The sequence below is a fragment of the Cheilinus undulatus genome, linkage group 14 (assembly GCF_018320785.1).
Source record: "Cheilinus undulatus linkage group 14, ASM1832078v1, whole genome shotgun sequence".
NCBI classification, from domain to species: domain Eukaryota; kingdom Metazoa; phylum Chordata; class Actinopteri; order Labriformes; family Labridae; genus Cheilinus; species Cheilinus undulatus.
Genome location: NC_054878.1, coordinates 39,547,865 through 39,571,436, shown reverse-complemented (window position 1 = coordinate 39,571,436; position 23,572 = coordinate 39,547,865). Strand labels below are relative to the sequence as shown.

General features: G+C 39.8%; 2 protein-coding genes across 2 annotated transcripts; both read left to right on the top strand.

The window, feature by feature from the left end:
* The first annotated feature begins 1,072 nt into the window (after window positions 1-1,072).
* Window positions 1,073-9,569, top strand: c14h1orf198 (chromosome 14 C1orf198 homolog). The gene is made up of 6 exons (XM_041805336.1): window positions 1,073-1,415; window positions 2,062-2,112; window positions 2,545-2,658; window positions 3,090-3,257; window positions 3,822-4,163; window positions 7,185-9,569. The coding sequence occupies exons 1-6, from the start codon at window positions 1,110-1,112 to the stop codon at window positions 7,239-7,241; spliced, it is 1,038 nt and encodes a 345-aa protein (XP_041661270.1). The 5' UTR covers window positions 1,073-1,109; the 3' UTR covers window positions 7,242-9,569.
* Window positions 9,570-12,625: 3,056 nt separating this feature from the next.
* On the top strand, window positions 12,626-23,438 carry clec11a (C-type lectin domain containing 11A). The gene is made up of 5 exons (XM_041805642.1): window positions 12,626-12,960; window positions 15,913-16,027; window positions 17,119-17,226; window positions 17,707-17,790; window positions 19,510-23,438. Exons 1-5 carry the CDS (start codon window positions 12,874-12,876, stop codon window positions 19,920-19,922), a joined length of 807 nt encoding a protein of 268 aa, XP_041661576.1. The 5' UTR covers window positions 12,626-12,873; the 3' UTR covers window positions 19,923-23,438.
* The last annotated feature ends 134 nt before the right edge of the window (window positions 23,439-23,572 follow it).

The window sequence follows — 23,572 nt, the reverse complement described above, 5'->3', positions numbered from 1 at the left end:
TTCTTTGTGATGCTTTTCCAGGCTTTCACCACAGCCTCCATCCATCCATTTTCTATACTATTCGGGATCGGGGGGGGGGGGCTGGAGCCTATCCCAGCTATCATTACGGTAGACCCTGGACTGGGGTCGCCAGTCAATAGCAGAGCTGACATATAGAGACAGACAACCATTTGTAGAAGTAGATAGAATCAGTAAAGGTACATATGTTATGGAGAAGGTAACTTATAAAATAAAAATGTAAGTGTTTGCTGAACCATGCACTGTATATTGTAAAACTGAGATGGGAAATTGCAAAACTTGATAAAGAAAATATAAAAGCCTATGTTTTTTGTTTACGGATTTCTGTTTAATTTGCAGTGGTACATGTCTACGTATGACTTACATGTATGTATGCATGCATGGCTACACTGACCAGCCACTTCAATAAGTTCACCTGTTTGAGTACTCATTAAATCGGCCCGTCACATGGCAACAGCAACCAATGAATTTATGCATGTAGACATGGTCTAGAGGACCAATCAAGGTCAAACAGAGCATCAGAATAGAAAAGAAATGTAATTAAGTGACTTTGCATGTGCCATGGTCATGCCATTTCCATGTTGTAGCAGAAAACAACACTCATGAGACCAGACCAGATCATTTTGACCATGTCTATATGCTGTAAGTGTACCTAATAAAGTGGCCAGTGAGTGTATACTCTGATTCGTAGGCCATATTCATATGGGTACGCACCATGTGGTTACCCATTGACTTATTTATAACTTTCTTATTTGCCAATGATTTAACAGACACAATAAAGTACTGAAAAGTGGCAAAGAAAACCAAATATTTTAGGTTAATGCAAAGGACGCTGAAACTGTGACTCAATAGTCTGTTCCTTTCATAGCTGAAGCTGATTTCCAGACAACAGGTGACACATAAAGCCAAATACCATATTTATCAGTACCTACCTGGTTCTGAATGCATCCTCCAACTAGTAAAGGCCACAAGATGGAGCCATTAACACAGAAAACTGAACTGAACTTACATTTTTAACACTAGTCCCTCCTCATAGCGACGAACACCGGTTTCCTCCTCCCCACAATAACAACAGCTGGTCACAGCTAAAGATGGCCGCCGCAACCATGGCGGGGCTCGACGCCCACAGGATGGAGGAGAAGAAGTTAGAATATTTCTCCTCCATCAACTCCATGGCTAAGAAAATTATGCAAGAACGGGAGAAAATTAAAGCCCAGCACGGCTCGGCTTGGGAGAAAATGACGCCGCAAGAGCAGGACACCGCTATCGACAACTGGATGATGGATCCTCACATCCGAGCCCGATATGCTATGCACAGAGTTGACCGTGAAGAAGTGGTCTGTTACCCTAAACTGCTCATTCAGACGGGTCAGAAGATCGTTCACTTTGGAGAGGAGGTACTTTACATTCATTTGAATACATGTTATGTAGCTTTATAGTCGTTTAGGAGGCCGTACTAGCTAATGTTGTCATGGTTGCTAACTAGCCACGTAGCCGTTAAAATATGCAGGCATACGTCACAGGGGCTACCTGATGCGTAATGTCATGGCAATTAGGTACGTTAGGACAATAAATATGGAATAAACTGATTAAAAGTGGATTTTCTTACCAGGTTTCCAATTAAAATTTAGACTTATCTCATGTTAATGTAACACAACACACTAATTTGCCGTGTACAGTAGGAATGAAAGAATACACCCTCATGTTATTAAAGGTATCGCGATACTGGGTTTGCCATACGATGTTACTAATATGTTTTTGTCATTCACCAAAAATATAACGAAAACACTGATTTTTTTTCATTTGCCAAATTTACTTTGAGAAAGCAGTCCATTCATGAATTAAAATGTTTTGCTAATTTACCTTCTATGGCAACAAAAACGGAAAAGTTTACAATTCCTTAGCTGTGTCCCCTTTGTGTTAATAGAGAGAATATTGCTTTGTACATTTTTGTCAAATGTAATGTGCTGAAATTGTTGTTGTTGTTTTTTTTTAGTTTATATTTGTTGAAAACCTAACCACATTATGTATTTTTCTGTTGAGGATATTACCTGGCAAGATGAGCACTCTGCCCCCTTCTCATGGGAAACAAAGGTAAATACTGTTTCTTTTGTGTCAGCCTGTTAAAGGGACTTCAAGGGTAGAATGGTGTTACATGGCTGTGTTAAAATCTTGTATTTTTGTTGCTATAAAGTCATGTGTCAACATTTTTATAGACTATTGTTCATTTTGTCATTAAAATGTAAGCAAATATATGTTGCAAATGTTTCAGCAACAACCTAAAGCCTCAATAAAGTCAGTTTTCATTGAGAAAAAAACAAAACTGTCAAACCAAATGAAGAATGAGGCGGTGACAATCTTGCATGATCTCTGTAGGTTGTGAAGGTTATCAACAATTCCTGTGTCATTTTGAGAAATATATATTTCAGTTTAAAGCAAACAGATGAGTTGATTTGTTTCCTGGGTTCCTGTGTCATTTTGATGAAACTTATGCATGTTTTTGTGACCCTTGGTTCCATCTTTCAGAGCCAGCTGGAGTTCAGCGTGGCACCTGGCACTGGAGAACAGGGGGTTACAACGTCACAGGGAGACTCAAAAGCTGCAAAGGCTCCTCAGAGCAAGACTGCACCAGGAACCAAGGTCCAGTAAATAGTTTATAGTGTTGGCCCAAAAATATTTATATATAGACTGCAAACAAAATAAAGTTTAAAGCATCACTTGGTATTCTGCAAACAATCATATGTGATGCACTGGCAAAGTTTAGTAAAGGCTCTGTTATGCTTTCAGCATAGACAGCAGCACTGACACAGAATAATATGGTCTAAACGTCCCATGTGTTTATACCTTTTGAGATTAAGATGATTACAAACTTTAAACAAAATACCTATTACAGCATGCCACAGTTTGACAAAATGCTTTCTGTAGACAAACTTCTCAGTGGTTTTAATCACTCTGGACCGTCATACAGTCACACTGCTGTTGTAATGTTATTTTTTTCCATCCTTAGTGAATGTAACAGACGATGCTATCTTAACACAACCTAGACTAAACATGTTTTTGTAATTTTGAAGGTGTCTGTTGGTGAGGGACGTCGGCCAGAGGAAGAGTCATCTTTCTGGAAGATCACCTCAGAGAGGTCCAGGCTGGAGGGAGAAAAAGCAGACTTCCAGTCCCTAACTCCCAGCCAGATCAAATCCCTTGAGAAGGGAGAGAAATCCCTCCCATCCTACCTCCGACAGGTAAGCTTCATCCGAGTGTTTCCTTCTAGCTGGTGACCTTTTCAATTAAAACAACAGCTGCACGGAAAGTTTGCTTATAGATTTAGACACAGAGTTTATATTTCTGATCCTTACAGCCCCTAACAAACAACAGACTGGAAACAATTTCTTCCCAAATGGTTGTCACGACTAACAGAGCTCTTGTTTCCTGAAATAGAAATAGCTTAAAGTCTCCACAAGTGGGAGAGAAGCAGAGAGAAAAGGCCGGCTATTTGCTGTCAAAATCAGCAATATAGTGACTAGATTGTTATTGAATTTTCTACTTGGGTGTTCTCCCTCTCTTCTTTCCTCTATATTTGTTTTGGCTTTGATTTTTGGGAGCTTTTTTCCCTCTATAAACACCCACTTTGTGTGTCATTCTTGTATAATCAGCCTTGAAGAAATGAGTCTTAAATTAAACCCTTCATTTGACACTCAATTTAATAATATGTCCAAGCTCAAAGTATCTTAACTGTGTGTTTAATGCAATAAATCTAACTCTGATGATGAAAATACCTACTCAGTATGACATTTCTTCTTCTACAGGAGACTTCCAAAGAGCCTGAGGCAGCAGACCCTCACCCTCCTGCCCCAGCTAGGTCCACTAAGCAGCGAGCCCCCAAACCTCCTGCTCCCCCACCTCCCATTCCCGTCGCTGTCAGCGCAACGCCCGCATCCATCTCCATATCTCCAAACCCGGCCCCTCCGGTCAGCATGTCATCATCGGTTGCAGGCTGGGAGCGATCTCAGAGCACCCTACCATCAGTCAGCAACACCCTGGATGAAGTGTTTTCCTCCAGTCTCTTGTCCAAGTCCCCCAGTCAGTCAAGCCCCGGAGAGAAAGAGAAGGGGGATGATGGTTTAGCCTCCAGCCCCACTTTTGGCCAGGTGAGTTCTAAAACAAATATTGTTCTCAGCCGCAAGGAAAGTTTGTTTTGAATATTTTCTAAATGCAACAGTGTTGGAGCCAAAGCCAAAATCACATTCCATGAGTCCACAGGGGAAATCAAAGTTTAATACCAGCTGTGATAGCTGTAGATGGCCAAAAACAAGTTCAGTGCCAATGGTTATAGGCTGTAATTGTCTATGGATCATTTTACACCAATAACAATTTTTTTTTTTTTTACTGCAATCTGTGAGGGTCTTTTAAGGGTTTGGATGACCAAAGCAGTTTACAGGATAAGTTACCTTACAGTGTTTGCAATAAATTAGTGTTAACTTGTTTGAGAGGAATGGATGCATCTACCATTTCTGACCATTTGCAAAACAAAGGCTCAATTATAAGACAAAAAATAAATCTTCAAATAAAAGCATCAAGAGAGAAAGTGTGTCATTGGATTAGGTAAGCTAGGTAAGATGGATTAGGAAAGATGGATCAACGATAAAAAGAAATTATTAAACAAGAGTATTAAGGTATTTTAAGACTGCAGTTCTTTGACACAGTTCTACAGCAAGAAGCCTCCCCTTGGATTTTAATACAGCTGTTTGATGGTTTGTGTGCGTGTTTATCCATGACATACATGGGGAGTAGAGTAGAGAAAAAGAGACTGTGATGTAACACGAATGGCCCAGTTTTGACTAAAACGGAATCAAACCAACCCTTTTGGTCTCTGTCCGGCTGTTCAGTCCGCAATCATGTATGTGCTGCTGAAGATTTCATTAAACCTGCCCCTGAAATCTTCCTAAGCCCGGCCACGCACCAGACGATTTTTTTAATCTGGAACGATTTTTAAACTGTGGGAGACCGCAGACTTCAGGACAATTTCCAAAGATTTTTCATCTTTAATCCTCTGAACCCACACACTAGACGACTCAGCCAGACTGTCAGATCACTGGAGACCACACACCTGCCGACCTGCCAACGACCTCACGTGATCACGTGACTTCAGAAAAAAAGAAAGAAAAAAAAAAACACGGATGTCTGTCAATACCGTCTTGCTGTCTCTCCACAACAGGCTGTCCTGGCGTACATTACAGGTGAAGCAAAAATCATAATACAAGGGAAAGACTCAGGATGAAATCATGGCTGAAATTAAGTTAAAGTTGTGTTCATGGTTTTGAGCTGTGAAAGTACGTATGATCTGGCTGTGATGCTACCCGGTCTGCTCGCTCTCATTGGTTGTTGTGGGTACTCCGTCAGTGGCACTATGACCTAGAATCAGGATTTTAGAGGCTACGAAGCCATTTGGAGCAGTACAACAATCGTGTTGACACCACACATGCAGACTACTCAGACAAACAGTCGTTTGTGACGAGGCTTCTCTCGGGATACGCCCCCACAATCATCGGGGGAGGCAAATCTTGCCCCAAATCAGGCTCAAAATCCTGTAGTGTGTGGCCAGCCTAAGATGCTTTTTCACATGTTCTCACAGCTGGAGAGTTCCCTGTTTGTCAGAAAAAGGACACGTTGAAATGGCAAACAGCAGAGTTTGATGCAATGATGAAAGTTTCTGCTATTATATAAACAAAAGAGAGGAAAGGAACATGCCAGCAGGCAGAAAAGTTTAATGCTGTTCCATTTCATTACCTGCTTATAAAACTTACCACTAGTTGAAGCTTATTGTTAAATTCTCTCTCCAATGATGAATTTTCATCCTGCTGCAAGATCTCCAACTGCATTCACACATTGTCTCACCCAAATTTTTTGTTGAAATTTGCAGGAAAAATACTGAATTAATGGTGTCATTAAGGTTTTTTTTTTGGAAATGTTATGCATGTGTGAAAAGAAAGAGCTTTAGTGTGAATCTTAGTTTTTCATATGAAACCAGTGTAAGTTAAGATAAATGAAATGTGATGTAAAGCTGTTGAGCATGAGGGAAAGAGATGTTACAGACCTCTATGGATATAATTGAAAGCCCATCATTGACCTTTTTACAATCTCCCTGCACCGGAAGTAGCTGAGGCTAGAGACGTTATGCTTTTTTTGGTTGTCTTTAGAGTCATCACAATACCAGCATTTAGAATTCCAATATAACTCAAGTCAAAATTGAACAATATTGATTAGGGCTGAACAGTATATTGCATTTCTGTTGCAGTGTCCATGCGCAATAGTCACATCGCAATGACGTGCGATAGTCAGATGGATTTTAGCCATCAGTTGCACTCTTGGGCCTTTTCATGTTGGCTAAAGTGACTTTGAATGTTGTTAGAAATGGTTAATGACATTTAAGGAACACAGTAGTGGGGAGCTTATTTGTAGTGTTGATGAAAAAATGGGTTGCTCTGTCCCCCTACTCTGTCTCAGTGTAATATTCGAAAACCAAAAATGATATAAAGACACAATAAGAGAAAAATGTTTCACTGTTTTATTAGAATTTAAAGCTCACATATTGTGCAAAATACTCTGAGACCAATATAAAATTGTCTTAAAAGATTAAAATAAGGGACCTTTATTACATTTAAATAGAGGCATGTCATTTATGCGCTTTATTTATTTTGGGGGGGGGGGGGGGACAAAAACATATATGGCAGTGAGAAAAACTAGCATAATGTCTATATTTTTTATGTCAGTATTGTTCAACCCTGATATTAATGCCTGTATGGCATGTTCAGACAACAAGATGTTTAGCTTTTTTTTCAACCTGCGCATAAGAAAGGTCCCGTAAACCCATACCAAATTTTGACATGCTGTGAATGGAAAAAAAAGGCCAAAAAAAACATTTTCTAGAAAAATTGTATTTTAATTTCCTCTGAATTATCATTATTAAACCATAAGAAGTGTCTGGTCAGTCTTGAATTTCTATTTTTTCTTATACGGGTCAGTTAATGTTTGTAAAGGCTTAAATATCAAAACATGGAAACCGTTTTGTTAGCAATAATGAAGTAATATTGCACTGAGCTTTTTTTTTTTACTTTTCTTTCAAGCCTTTGACCATAATTAACGGTTCTTCTGTGTCTGCTTCTCCACAGTTCAACACAAGCAGCAGCATCCTGAAGACTGGATTCGACTTCTTAGACAACTGGTAACCCACAGCCCAGACCAGTCCTGGCTCTGAATGAATCATCCTCATTATCATTCACTTTGAAGATGGACCACACTGCCATGACCACAGACATCAAGTCTAGATTGAACAACACCAGATCTTAAGTTGACCACATTACATTATTGTAATTATCTTCTGTGGCTTGTTAAGACATTATCTCACCGACTGTGTGCTGGTGCCCCCGACCCAACCACCCACCAATCCCACTAGAAAGCTCCCTTTAGTCTTTGATTAAGGTTGAACCTCTTTATTTGTCTGCCATATATCCCTTCCCACTACAGCTAGCAGGGTTTGAACCTCAAAGATTGTGCGTGCTCTCCCTGACTGTGCATTCACTCTATTAGCTTCTTGAAAGGCTGCACTTCTCTGACCCGCTGCTGCTAATGCTGTTAAACGGTATCACTGCATACACAATTAAGGGGCCATCAGTTTCCATTAAAACAAATGTAAATGAAACCCCTAAAAATGATATAAACACACTACAATTTAAAAGGGCATGGAACCTTTTAAAAATGTTAAAATGGTGTAAACAGCCATCTTTAAAATAGTCATCAGCTCAGAAGTTCAACTGTAGCTACGTCACTGATGTGCAATAGTTAAATAACAGTGTTGGCTGCATCAAAACTTTGTTTGGCTAGAAAAATAAAGGAAGCAAATAGGTTTTTGATGTGGCTAATATGTTTAATACAGCAAAAAAGTGCTGTGCATTGCTGTACTTGATATAGTATGAAAGGGGCATTTGTTTTTGCCTACTTTTACACGTCCCAATGTTGCTGCATGGGTATTACCTTTTATAGCATTACAATAGTGCATTTACCCAGCTAGCCAACTGAAATGACTTAAAAGCTAACCAATTTCCTTAGCAATGGATTCAGCTGCTCCACGGAGAAAGTAATGCCTTCTTTTCTACCCTTCAGTATTTATCATAAGGTTAACAATGAACAAGGAAGGAAGTTGTGGAAACCCATTTTACACCTGCTATAAAGTATATACGCAGAAAAAATAGGAAAAAATGTATACAATAAAGCCAAATATTGTCATGTTGGTATTGCAGAAGCAGTAAATATTTGTTTAGGGTAACAAAACATTATTTGAAGAAAGCACTCAATTGCTGTAAAGATGCCAAAGGCTTCAAATCACGCTATCCAGATGTAAGAAAACATGTTTCGTAGTTCAGATCCAAACAACTTCCACATCATAATGCATTTGAAAGCTGAACAAAATGCCAAAATGAGAATATTGTTGCTATCTCTTTGCTTAAAAGTGCAATATCATTGTCTTGCCACTACTTGCACACCTAATACACAACAAGTGGCACACAAAATTACCAGGAATTATTATTATGAAGCTGTGTAGAAATCCAACCTGAATTTTCTCTTGGGAGATGTTTAACTGGTTTGCACATAAGCAAATTACTTGCAGCCTGTAGATCAAGCTACATGTAGTGTGAATGCACAGTCATGGTGAGACTTGAATGCCTTCATGTGTAAATTTAGACACTAAACTAGCAAGCAAGTATATATTTTGTACTGTAAGCATGTCAGATTGATCCTCTGTGCAACCCTCTAGAACCTTAATCCATTTTTTAATGTTTATTTTTGTGAAGAATTTGCTCTCTATTGTGCTTTTATTTATACTTAGTTATATATTCTTATTGTTAGTCAAATATTCATAGTTTGACAGCTTAAGTAGCGCTCAGTTATGCAGTCCTGATCCACATACTATAAACAAAGCTCCCTCTGGTACTGGAATTCCTTGAATATCTTGGAATTTTCCCATTGCATATTTTTTAATAGTATAGCAGAATGTATTCCATTTTTTCACACATTCATAGAATTAGATTGTGTTTTTCTAGTAAGTGGAAACTAGGCTGTTAGCTTTGAATAAGAATGGGAAGTGCTCAAACTTAGTCATGGAAAACCCATGGACCGTATGTCCAGACTGCCATGTGAAACCGTTACAGATGTCCTGTGTGGATTTAGCTGCTCGCCAACACTTCCTCACCACATTCACCCCTTCAAAAACCATCACTTTTGACCTCAAACTTGTGCCGAGCAAAGCGAGTGTGCATTTATAATAAAAATAAGAGGCACCCAAGTGTTTTAGGTGTTTTAGATAAACAGGCAGGCATGTAGTTATTTGTACCACTTGTGTCATAGATTTGAAAAAAAAAACAGTTTACATGACTAGAGTACTATTTTACTGAATTTTATATTTATCAGCTGATTGTATCTTATGCTATACATGTATATGCACTCTGCAATTTGGGGTCACAAATTGGAAGGAAGTGAATAAAAGATGAGTCAAATGAGCCTCTTGTTTTTTTTCTTTCTGTTTTTGGTGCAAAAAAAATTGATTTGTGTCCACAATCCTATTACCTCATAATGTCTATACTCTTCATTGGCTTTTCCCCCCTTTCTTTTTAGCTCATAACCACCAGACAAATTGTATTTTCCACTTTTTTTATGATTCTTATTATATGTACAATTAGAAATTGCGTGAATAACCCAAATATTTTCCCCTAGGGGTGTCTCCTTTTCCTGTTTTCTTGCTTCTTTCGTTTTTGTTGACCCCAATCTCTGTTCCATGACATCAATCCCTCCAGCTGTAATTCCTGCCAGATCCAGACTGCTGTTCGGAAAGAACGAGTTAAGGATGTCCCTTGTTCAAAGGAAACACATTACCGCCCAGTTGAACACGTTGGCCCACATAAGAACCACCAGACCTCTTTCCATGACTCCCTTGAGTACAAGGCAGCAGATTCCAGATGGTGTATCTCAGGGAAGAGGAGCATTGCTGTGTTTCATACATTTTGTATATACTAAAGGTTAACAAGACTGTAGAAGAAACCTGAGTCAACATGTCAGCATGACACAGATGGTTGTGTTAAGTTAAAACCTTGATGTCCTTTCTGCAGCTGCTATGTTTGGGGTTATGTAATTTTAATCATGGTCGATACACGCCTCAAAGCTTAAGTAATACATGGTTGCCACACATTCCAATTTTGACGCTCATTCATCACCTAGCAGCCCATATCTTACAACAAAACATGCAAAAACTACAACATTCATGTACTTTGTTGAAAATAAATGAAGTTATGCTGTTGTCTGACATTATTTAATACACAAGGCATAAAGTACGACACCAGCCATTTGTATTAATTTAAAAACATATAAGAAAATGAAAGCCCCAGAAACGAGACACAAAAGCTCTCTTACATTCTTAGTAATACGTTTCTAAAATGCCAAAACGAAGCAAGTAAGATTTTTTAACAGATCACATTGCTGGGATCAATAGTGAAGGTACGTTTTGTTGCTTGTAAAGTATAACAATGTGGTTAGTTGAAAATGAAATAACCCAATAACAGTGGTGTGTGCACGGGGGGCAGCGGGGGTCCCCCCCCCCCGTGGCCCAATTGTTGAAAAACGTGCTAAAGTGCCCTCTTGGGAGCCAAAATGCACACTAAAGTGCCCTCTTTGGAGGCAAAATGCACTCTACCATTAGCATAAATGCATTATACAGTACATCAGTGGTGGTCTGAGAGGTACAGTATGTTGTCGTCTTCATCCCCTACCAAACTGAGGCACCTCTGTGCAGACCAGCGACCTCCCTGTAGCACCACGCAACACCTCCAACCTCTGAATAGCATCTTTGTGCTCCATCTCAGCTATTTTTGCAACAAATGTTTGGTGGTATGAAAATCCTTGCACGGTATTGAACTTGGAGCAAAAATAGAAACAAGACCCTTTTTGTGTAACAACAGCGAAGCACCTTTCATCTGGGAGGCTAATGAGGCAGCCTGCAAATAAAATTAAAGGCCATGTTTTCAAAGACTTTTGCCTACTTTCATGGCAGGTTGTAGGGGTCTTGAGCTCTGTGTTTGACTGGGTCATTAGTAGTCTACTGTTTGTTTTTGACTCACAGGAAACCAATGTATGGGTTAATAGTAACCTTAGATTTGCAGACCATTGCATTCTGCTTTTATTTATAATTTCACAGTGTCCTGACATTTTTGGGATTGGAATTACATGGTTGATTCACATACTTTGAACCTTTAAACAATGTGGGTTTACACCCCAGGTCAACATGGCCTTTTATACCACACACTGATGGTGAATTATCAACAAAGCTGAGGAAAAGTTTGGATTTTTTGACTCCACTGTGTACTGAACCAGCTGTTGTATACGCAAACTTAAACACATCTGTCCTTCTTTCCTAGTATGCGCTCAGTCTCTGCCGGAGCTCCTCCCAGTCTCCTGTTCCCAGAGCTCAGACTCTTCTCCTGGAAACTCAGCTGGATTCTTGTGGCATTTTAACTGGCATACCTCCTAGACCGGGGTCCACACTAACACAGACACATGGCAGCATTCACGCACAGTTTTCCCTTTCCTCTTTACGTCATCATTTCCCCTGAATAGAGCATAACCTCATATTTCTGCTCTGATTTATGTCATTATTCAAACAACACTTGGCAGAGAGGAGTCATATTTATCCAAATTATTAAAAAGCCTGTGCTTATAGCTGAGCAAGTTTATGATGAGTTTGAGGCTCCTGTGTACAGACATGCACTGTTTTTCTGTTGGTAAAAGAATCAAGCCAACATCACAGCAGGTTTTCTTGACCTCGTAAATAGTTTCAACAACTGACAGGTAGGTCAGACTACTTCATGGAAGTTGGGAATAAACTTCCATGATTTAATATTCATGCAATGCAGACAAGAAGCTCTAAACTGCAATGAATCAAAGTGCAAAGAGGGAGCTTGCATGTCAACAAATCTGTCTCCATGGCAATGAGCAAACTCCACCAGAGGACAGAAACATACCACTGAAAGCACAAAAAACTCAGCTTGGATTGATATCAAGCACAGATTATTTTGCACTATTTGATCACTGATTCTGGTCACACATGCTTCCCTTAAAGTTTTTCAAAACATAAAGCCTCTCTTCTACATTTGTGATACCTAAAGATGGATAATTTTTCAAATATTTCAGAGGGGAAATCCATCAAATCAAAATTGTACCCTCATTTCCCAAATTTAGACCCAATCTGAAGCATTCTTCATGAATTTGACAACACTTTCCTACTTCTACACAAGTGATTTAAGTCACTAAAACTGAATCAGCTGAAAAATCCTTTCACACAAAGCTCTGATTATGCCTGCTTTCTCTTTACTCTTGGAACATGAGCTGTTTTGTCCATGTTTTTTCCACAGGACAGAGATGTTGTGATGTTTTCACCCACAGTAAAACTGCAGGTTTACACAAAGAGTGGAAATGGGAGGTGGGAGCAAAAACAAAGAGCTTTCCTGTTGTTAGGCAAAAAGGCGAGACGTCCTGAACGTGGCAGAGGGAAAGAGAGTGAGGAGACAGCGGGCGGACTACTGGGAAGTGGTTTTGATTTATAAAGGAACACCTGGGATTTCAGTTTCTGGTAGCTTTTTATAGTTCGGGGATGTAGAGCAGCTCCCATTCATACTTCTTGTGGGAGATTTCTGCTTTGCTGAGTCGTGGATCACATCTCTGGGGGCAGAAGGAGGGAGAGTGGAGTGAAAGAGAGGGAAGGGAGACAGACTCAGAGGTGCAGAGGGAGTTTAGCTGCTGAAGCAGGAGCAGAAAATGGGACCGGCTGCCACCTCGCTCGCTCTGCTGTGTTTATGTTGTCTGTGTGTTTCTACGGGGATTGTGGATGCTTCACCAACACAGGTCAGCACTGCACGGACTCATTTGACTTGAAAATGAAATTTTTAACGAAGATTTTGCCGCTACAGATGTTTGTTGGAGTCAGACACTGTATCCATTCATAATGCTCTGAGTGTATTTACTGTACACGTGTGCAGAAGGGTCTCAGGTAAAGCTAAACCAGGCAAAACAGGATGATATTGGGCTACTTTTTGCACATATGTCAACTGAAAATATTTATCAATGCAAAGACAAGCGGTGCATTTTATGAATGTTTTTTTTTTTTTTTTTTTGGTAAAACTAGTGTGACATTATGGATGTATGGCACACCAGACTGTCTTACTGATGATAATGATGCAACTGCATCAGTGAAGAGACCCCCAATTGCTATGCATCCAGAGTAGATTAAATCCGGATTTTAGATAAAAAAAAAACACCCTTTTAAGCCCATATGATATATGCTGACGTTATTATACTCTAGCTTGTAGTGGAAAAGAGAACTATCACAAAATCTGATTTAAGGGTTTTGGTTAAAGTTGTTTATTTAAAGGGAAGAGACAAATTTAACTTTCAACTTCCTGGTTAGTAAAAAGAAACCAAGATGAAATTGTACTGTTACCACTATAACCAAATCAGAAATCAACAAATGACCATGCTAGGAGATGTGGCTTGTTGGAAAAATAAACAAAAAGATACCGTATGAAGTAGTTAACAATTTTGGCTTCCCATGAAAAATAATCGACACACCTCTTCAATGTCTCATGAAAGCCTGAGTACCTGTGGAGTGACAGACTGGGGTGGTGGTTCCTATTCTTAAAAAGGGGGCCTAGAGGGTGTGCTCCTATGATCTGGGTATCACACTAGTGCTGGGAAAGAGACTTTGGCCGATTGTCGAACCTTGGATACAGGATGAAGAATGCAGATTCCAGTGAGATTTGCACGTCCAGTCTACATGTGTGTTGTGGACTTGGAAAAGGCTTATGACTGTGTGCCACGGGGGGGGGGGGGGGGGGGGTAATATGGGTGGTACTGCAGGAATACGGGGTCCCAGGGCTGCTGCAGCGAGCCATCAGGTCCCTTTATAGCCAAAGTGAGAGTTGCATTCACATCCTAGGCACAAGGTCAAACATGTTCCCGGTGCATGTTAGCAGGATCTCGAGGTGCAGCCAGAGGAGGAGGGGACCAGCAGGCACTGGGGCGGTTTGAAGCTGAGTGTAAAGCGGTCGGGATGAGGGTCAGCACCTCCAAGTCCTGGGTCATAGTTCTCTGCTGGATAACAGTGGATTGCTCCCTCCACATGAGGAGGGTGTCTTTAGTCCAAGTGAAGGGGTTCAAGAATGTCGGGGTCTTGTTCACTAATGAGGATAGAATGGACAGCGAGATTAACAGATTGACTGGTGCAGCATCGGCAGTATTGCAGACATTGTTCCACACCGTTGTGATGAAGAGGGAGCTGAGCTGGAAGACAAAACTCTCTGGTCAATGTTTGTTCCAACTCTCACCTTTGGTCTGGAACTTTTGGTAATGACCAAGAGAATGAGATCAAGAGGTCAAAATGAGATAGTGATGATTAGCACTGTTGCCTCACAGCAAAATGGTTCCTCGTTTGCTTCCCGGTCGGGGCCTTTCTGTTCAGAGTTTGTGTGTTCTCCCCGTGGGATCTCTCCAGGTACTCCGGTTTCCTCCTACCACCAAAAACATGCTCATTAGGTTAATGAGTGACTCTAAATCAGCCCTGCAATTGACTGGCGACCAGGGTGTACCCCGCCTCTCACCCAATGACAGCTCTTCGCCTTGAAAGGAGCCAGTTGAGGTGGTTTGGGTTCCTGATCAGGATGCCTCCTGGTCGGCTTCCTGTGGAGGTCTTCGGGGCACGTCCAACTGGAAGGAGAACCTGGAGTAGGCTGAGGACTGTAATTTTTTAGGGCAAAAATAGATTGCGTTGGTAATTTTAAAGTGCTATTATGCAAAAGCTGTGCTCAAACAAATTAAAGGCCTTTTTGAATTTTATTTTCTTGCTAGTCTCTACTTTTTCTTTTTAAATGTGAGTTTCTCATAGAGATCGTCAGTTTCAGTTCATGTTTTTGTCATTAAAGAGATTTTAAGTCTTTTTTATCCACGATCAATGACATAATCATTAAATCATCATATATCCACTAGATGACTAACAATCTAGGCTCTTTGCAGTCATGTGATTCTGATGGGGGTCAGGAAGTGGGGGCAGCCGTTAGAAATGAATGGGAATGGAGGAAAGTTAGTACTTTAAAGCTCTAAATGGATCTGTGTGCTGCAATTATCTTCAGAAAATGTCTACATACAATTCCTTCACTTTACATCTGCAGTCCTTAGCTTTAACTTAACAAACTACAGCCCACTGTCACATTGATGCAAAGTAAAATGGGTTATATTTTCTGCTATGAATATGTGTACATTCACTATTTTCAACATCTCATTTGAATTAAAGAGAAATTTTCTGTTCAGTGATTACTCTTAGCAGGCATTTTACGGTGTGTTAATTGTTCTCTTCATTATGTAAAGGACCTCAATACTTCCTTACTGTTGTTAAAACTTTTCTTTTACCACACAGAGAGTAGATACACGACTACAAACATTTTGTCCTGCACACAATTAAGATTGTTGAGGTTGACGGCACGATGAACCAAACATTTACTCCAATATGTTCCTTGTTAGGGAGAAGAGACGATTATGTAACAATCGTCCCTTTAAAAACACTGCTCTGGCAAAAGCATCTGGAATTTGAAAATGAGCCAGTTCCAGATGTGAACGGGAGGTAGTTTGTGTTTTGGAAAGAGCACTAATGAGCTTGTTTTGGGAATCAAATGTTGGGTTATAATTATTTCAGAGGAATCTTGGTTTTAGTTTGATTCCATGAGCTGGAGCAAAGACAGAGCTTAAATATGGTAAATCCAGTCTCTAAGAAATGTTGACATTTTGATTCCTTTTTCTACATACCAGACTTCTCAACAAGAGGTGAAGAAGGCAAGAGGCGACGTTCCTGATATTCTTCCGGAGCCTGAACCAGAGCCAACCAGTCCGGTGTCAGACTTTGAAAACTCATACAACTATGTCTGTAAGTCTACATGTTTTTATCTAGGCCTGCCCACAGATATGGTGGTGAATGGGCCCTCCCCAGATTTTGTTTAGTTGTATGAAGACATGCTAAATGGATCAGCAGCATTAGCACCTCGCCTCCTGACCAACAAATGTGACCTTGGCTGGATTCTGATTAGCTTTTTGAGCATATTAATAAAAATATGTTTGCAAATAATGGTTGGGGTTAAATGTCCAATCCAGCCTTTCTTTAAATGTCCAATTCTTTCTTTTGTTTTCTTTGTAGCAGTTTATTTTGGTGAGCCCTATTTACCTAGTGATTTAATAGTATTAAGTTATAATTATCGATTAATTTTCTTAAAAATAAGGTGGAGATTAGGTAGTAATATCATCTTATTTCTAAGAAATTATTTAGTAAAAATAACATCTAATTAAAAGAAAATTGCCACAATATTACAAGGGTTAGGGTAAGGGTTAAGGTAAAATACCACCAAATTACCAGAGAAATGCCACAGTATTATGATCAGTATGGTTAGGGTTAGAGGATAAGGGTAAATTACCAAAGAGTAACAAGAAAATTATCACAATATTACCAGGGGTAGGGTTAGGGTTAGAGGGTTAGGGGTTAGGGCAAAATACCACCAAATTACAAGACAGTTGGACAATATTGCAAAATTGCTTGATAAATCATACAGTATTACTTGGTTAATACTTCCTTGACATCACCATATTTCCAAGGTATTATCTGATAAAATGCCAGCTTAATACCTGGTAACTACCACCTTATTCTTGAGAAAATACTAGATAATTACACTTCTTATTATAGAAATGTTAGATAATTACAGCCCACTATAATAGTTTTTCTTGCCTTTATTTATTGGCATATGAACTTTTGTTCAGACCTTGGCATTGCTCTATGCACCCCAGAACCACTGGCCTTTCAGTTATGTTGAATGATCATCATTACAGTTATAAAAAGTAAGAAATTCTCTGCCTTTGAAAACTTTTGGAAATACCTGAGGCAATGTAAATACTCAACTAAAATCTATATAACATAGGAGTAGTCATGTTTTTATTAATATTGACATGGTATCCTGTTGTCTTCCTCAGTGTCCAGACTGGCCGGTATGGACCAGGCGATCCACAAGCTGAATGTTGGTCACTACACCCTGGATGTTAAAGTCAGTCAGCTGATGGACCGTCTGTCCAGGATGGATGGTAAAACAATCACTGTCTCCTAAAAATCTACCACTATTTCTCTTCATACAGTGCCATTTTCCTGTCCACAGATCACACATTCTTTATTAATCTCTTGTGAAATACAGCATGTATTATTAGTATTTCCACTAACTCAGTAAAATGTTCAAATACTGTATAAATGTGGCATCTTCCTCTGATTAAATATACAAAGATGCATACATTTTCAGACGACGAGTGGCTGTGCTTGTAATTTTTTAAATGTTTTGTGCTGATGTTGATGAAAATACAGAAAAAAAGGAACGGGGTAATCTTTATTCAGCATCATCTGTAGACAATTTTAAGTTATTTCCCCATCATAAACTGTAACTGTGCATTAAACTTAAAACCAAAGTTTTATTTGCCTCTTACGTCTCTCAAGTTACTAAAAATCTCAAGACTGTGACTGCCTGTTCAACTTTCATGTCTTGTTTCTGTTGTTCTCATCACTGAAAATGGCAGCTAGAGTCGGGGAGCTGGAGGACAGCATCCGTGAGGTTTACCAGCACAGCAAAGACAACCGCAAAGAGATGGGAAGACTGGAAGGTATCTTTATTAATTTATATTCAGTACTGCAGGGTCTGCTGCTGAGTTCTCTTTGAAAAGTCCATCTCATTGTTTAAAATATAGGACTGAAAATACATGTGAGTCATACTTAGTTGATCTTCCAAGTTAAACAACTACTTTGTGACCAGTTATCAGTCAAGACTGTATTACTAGAATCCTCTTTACTTACTAATAACTGGTAGAGCTCCTAATTTGATACACAGTTCTTGAACACACATCCTCCCAGGACTGTCATTCAATGTAAAACAATGATCACACTGCACACATATGAGGGAGAACTGGCTGTTAGAAGGAAGATGCTAATATGTTGATGTGATGAGGCAATGATTGATATTTATTATGTAAAAAGAGAAGAGGATGGGACATTTTACTTTAGAGGTGTAACTATCTTATTCCAGTGGGTGGTGCTATATCATGTGTGATGATTAAAATAAGAGTTACGGCAACTTCCTCTATAATGGTGAGGCATTAGTGCCACTGAGGCATCCTTTAATGAAACATGTCAGTGTTGGGGACAGATGATGTGATGCTACTGAGGCTTTCCTTCAAAAACTGAGCTTGAGTGGATCAGAGTTAATCGCATAAAGAAATGTGCAAATTGTGCCACTTCCTGTTGCCAATAGGGGGTGCTATGATCAGATGTTTTCATGTGGGCATGCTCAGTGTAACACTGTTGTCTTTCCAGAGAGTGCTGAAGAACACAGAATGATGTATACTAAAGTCAAAAGGGGTTAAAGTCATGTAGCACCATCAAACACTTGATTTTGAAATTGAGGTGAAACTGGTAGACTTCCTGTTGTGATTTGGGTATGGGTCCAAGAGGCTTTTTTGCAGGTATCATGATGATGCACATACAGACTTAAAATCATGAGCCTAGGTTGAATGGTCTGCTGGGGCAGATTGTTGAAAAATCACTGTTGGAATTTTAGGGCCAGATTGTGGACCCGCCCTATGGTGAAAACCCACAGTTCACCAGTAGATCTCCATGTTGTCTAGAATCAGTAAAAAATCCTGAAATCTATCAGAATAAATCCCTTGGATGATCATCCTTAAGATTTGACACCTGCAACTCAGCCAAAAAATGCCAAAATTTGGCCTCTACCATTCATTATATCAGCTCCTGTAGTTTTTTTAAAAGAGAATAAATGGGTTATTTTGTTCGTCTGTATGTAATACATTTGTGTATTGAAAAAAGCCGTGTGGGGCCATTTTTAGAGGCACATACGAAACCACCAAAATTCGTGAATTTTACACAGGGACTGATGATTCAAATTTTGGTGAGTTTTGGGGCATATTAGGGCCTCCAATTAGCAATTCATTTGACAGGATAACAATATGAATATATTCATTCATTTGTAAGACTTTTCTGTAAACCTTGTGAAATAAACCCATTTATCAGTACTTTATCTTAATAATGGGTTGGCCATGCATAATTTTAAAGTTGTTACTCATAGACCCTGTTTAGACCTTGCATTGACATGAATTTATATCCATTTTGGGCATCCTAATGCCTTAATTTCTTGTTGAAATGTTGAAAGGTAATCTTGTGATTTTTCTGTTGTACTCTCCCCAAGAGGCCAAGAAAAAGTTCATGTCGACTAAAATATTGACTTGATAGTACTGCCCCTTCAGGCTGGTAGACATTTTATAAATTGTAACCCTGATAAAGCGCCTGTTTTGTTTTTCTCTGCTCTTTAGGCTGTCAGAAAGGTCGCAGGATTGGATACAAATGTTACCTTGTGTACAACAGTCAACAGGATTACGCCGGCGCCTCCAGAAAGTGTCTGGAACGAGGAGGCCGAATGGCGATGCCCCGAGACCGCAAAGAGCAGGAGGCCGTCGCTGACTACGTCAAAACATTCTTCCATCCGGGAAACTGGCCCGTCTGGCTGGGTATTAACGACCTGAGATCAGAGGGCATGTATCTTTTTGAAGATGGGACGAGGGTGTCGTACTTCCAGTGGCGAAAACATTTCTTGTCCAGTCAGCCTGATGGAGGGAGGCGGGAGAACTGCGTGGCGATGTCGTCAGATGATGGAGACTGGTGGGACCATTACTGCGACCGGACCATGAACTATATGTGCGAATTCGACGACAGGGTGGCACTTTAAAATGAACATTTATCCTGACAACTTTATGCCCAATCCCAATCTCCTAATTTACACAATCCTGGATTTAGAAGCGTGTTCCCAGTAAGAGTTCCTGGGACTGTCCTAGTTTGAATTATCAAGTGCACAATGACTTTGATGCCAATCCTACAACACAAAAACATTCACTACACGATTCCCTATTTCCTGTGGGACTTAGCTGGAGTTCAGAGCCAACTATGTTACCTTAAGGATGCAGTTCACAGCTTTTGCATGGTGGAACAATTGTGGAAACGCCCCCTGGTGGGCAAAAGAGGCTTTCCACTGCTGTACATTGCAGAGAAGTTGACAGCCTCTGTTGCCACAAGAAATTGGTTCAACTGGATGCATAAACCAATGAGGACACAACCCTGAGTTATACTTTTACAAGACCTTTACACACTTTTTTTGAGAACTTTGTTCTCACTGATGCCATTTACATCTCAGCAGGTTCAGTGTTTAATCTCTAGGGTGGAGATTGGGATTGGGCCTTGTTCTTACCCCCTTGGACTTCACCTCCAACCACTGATTACAAAGAAAGGCAGTATGTTTATAAATTATTTTCCTTCCAAAAAGAGCCTTGTATACCTGGATTGGTTGTAATCACAGGTAAGGTTAAGTCTTCAAATTTCCATCTGAGGAGATCTAGTGGATTTTCATATACACGTCCAGTAAAAATCCTTTTGTTTAGTCATTGTTGTAGGATCATTAAAGTATTAGCATCTTTGGGGATACAGTTTTGCTATAGAAATAATTCATGCTTTTTATAGGTTTTAGAAAGACAGATATAGTTATGTCTCAAATACGCACAAATTTGTCAGAGTTATGACTTTATACATTTAATTATAAATATTAATGTAGCTGCAGAGATATGGGGTAAACTAGTCTGGACTCTGCTGTGATTTCACGCCTGGAATTCTAAATATTTGTTCAACGGATTTTCCAGAAATGGAAAAACATGCAAAGCTGGAGGGACTTTTCTCAGAATCAGTGCAAACTGACCCTCTTAAAGATAAAAATCTGTGTGTGTTTGGGGTTTTAGAAGAATTAGGAAGGGCCTCTCTGTTATTTCTGAGCTGTAAAGATATTTTCACAGTGTCTGGTACCAGATGGGACCGCTCTGTTTAACTGCTGATTCTCCAACATCTCTGACCAGAACATTACTGAGTCTGTCATCTCAGCCAAACACCATCACTGTTTACACGTGTCCCACAATGTGTAAAACAAGAAAGTTGTACATAAAATGCTGAATGTAAATGTTTATTATAAATCTTTACTAAAAGTTGACATGGTTTATAAAATTATTTTTTGATTGGTTGAGACATTTTAGCAGGTAAGAACCAATTTTCCCTCTTAGTATGGCTGGGTATTCTGAACTGCATACTTATGCTGGTGAGGCCACATGGTGGTCTCTGTACAAGTCTGGGCTCTGTCCCGGGACAATGGCTTCCTCCTACAGTCAAACAATGCATTTCAGCTTCATTGATGACTCTAAACTGCCCGTAAATCTGAGTGTGGGCCCACTACGACATAGCTTTGATGCACATGTATGGCTTAAGACTGGCCACAGGACCCCCATGATCCCGCGCAGGACAAGGAGGTTGTTGGTTTTTTTGTTTTGTTTTGTTTTGTAAGATTTATTTTGGGCTCTTCATGCCTTTATTACATAAAGGAGGACAGTAGATAGAGCTGGAAACAGGAGAGAGAGTGGGGAGAGACATGCGGTAAAGAGCCTCAGGCCGGATTCCAACCGGCCACCTGCGTACATGGGTAGCGCCTTAGGCCGCTAGGCTATCTGTGCACCCCAGGACAAGAAGTTTTGATCAGTGGATCCCAAAGTGGATGTAGAACCTCTGTGGAGTCATGAGACACTAGTAGGGGTCAAAAATTCAAAGAGAAATTACAAAAATGGTTTAGATGGAATTTTTTGCCCATTATGATAAAAAATATCCTTAAAATTAATTCGATTTTAAAATCAAACTGAAGTGATTAAGTGTGATCTGCGCTTATGATGTGCACAGATCTCTTAAAAGGTAAATGCCTACATGATGCTTGTGCAACATCATAGCCTTTAACCAACACCCAAGAAAAGCGGGGGTCCATGCCTCCTGGTCTCTGGCATTTTCAATTTGGGGGTCATGGGTCAAAAGGTTTGGGAACCACTGGTACAGATAAAGGATGAATTGGTATCTCAGTGGGGTCCATTAACAAGAACTGAAAGAGTCTGAAAATGTTGGCTGTTGTCCCAATTGAAAATGTGAAGATGGCATTATGCATGCACCATATTTAAAGGAACCCCTTTGTTTTTTTAAATTTAGTTCTAAACAACGGCCTCAATACACCACCACATTTGCAGACTTTGTCACCTACTTCCAGTTGAAATAAGTGCTTGCACTCTTTGAGGGGTTAATTGCTGTAAAACTGCGGATGATCATTCTGCAGTGGAAGTGAGTCAGGTCTGCAAATTCACAAGCCTGCACAGCTGTTCTTCAGTCAGTCTTTGTAACTTAAACCAGACAAAATCTAAAACTTTAAAAACAAATGTACTTGCAGAGGACAGGTAAGTGTAACACCTGGGTTTTTGTTGTTTACAGCTATATAAAAAGATAATACAATCAACCCCAGAGGAGGAAATCAAATGTTGCAGCAGCTCTTCAAGCCAGTCTACTTTTTACTTCTTATTTTCCAGGTATGATGAGTGGAAATATATTCTGTCTTCAATTTTACCCATTTTGAATTTAAGATTTGCTTTGGCCCTTGTTAATACATCTGTTCTGCTGCACCATGCCAATTTACACCTTTTTCAGCCAAACAAAACAGGGAGAATTGTGTACAGTTCTTAAAAGATGGTGCCAGCAGCCCAGTATTCTACACTGAATGACTTAACTTTCATTCTCTATGTACAAAACTGCATGAAAACATTTGTCCTGATAAGGAGTCTAAAATGACCAGTTCATTATGGACATTTTTGGGTACTTAATGCTCTGAAACAGTCTTTTTTCATACCTGCTCTCATGAAAAATTCTAAAAAAAAAAAAAAAAAAAAAAAAAAAACAGCATTCAAAGCTTAGAGGTCATGTGTTTTAGTCCTTTAAAAAAAGGTTTATATTGGTCTAAAAGGTCCCCAAATCATAACTGTTTAGTTTGTTGCTGAGAAAACACTCCAGTGTTAGATTTTTGCATGTCTTAAAATCCCTATGTTATGGTCCTGGTCAGAACAAGCTGTTTCTGTGCTGTCTGACTCCGCCCCTCACAGGTTATTGATGTGGCTTAATGGGTATGGCTCTCCTGAGCTGAGAGGAGGATCAGGAGAGGAGGGCGGAACTTTCTTCCAAGCAGGGAGGGCCAACCAAACCTGGGGGTGGGGCTAGCTCCCCACATGACATCATGATGGGAAAATCTGAGAATGTCTTGTTGTAGCACACATTTTCTGAAAGGTGGGGTGGGGGATTGATTTTTCCGATTCTTGGGGTAATTGTGGACAGGTCAGGGGCACATATTTTTGCTAAAAAAGCCTGAAAAAGTGTATTTTGCATAATGTGCCCTTCAAGTGACAGTTTCGACCTTATATTGACGCTGCGTATAACTGATGTATCAACAGGATGAAATACATGGAAATGAGTACACAGATATGC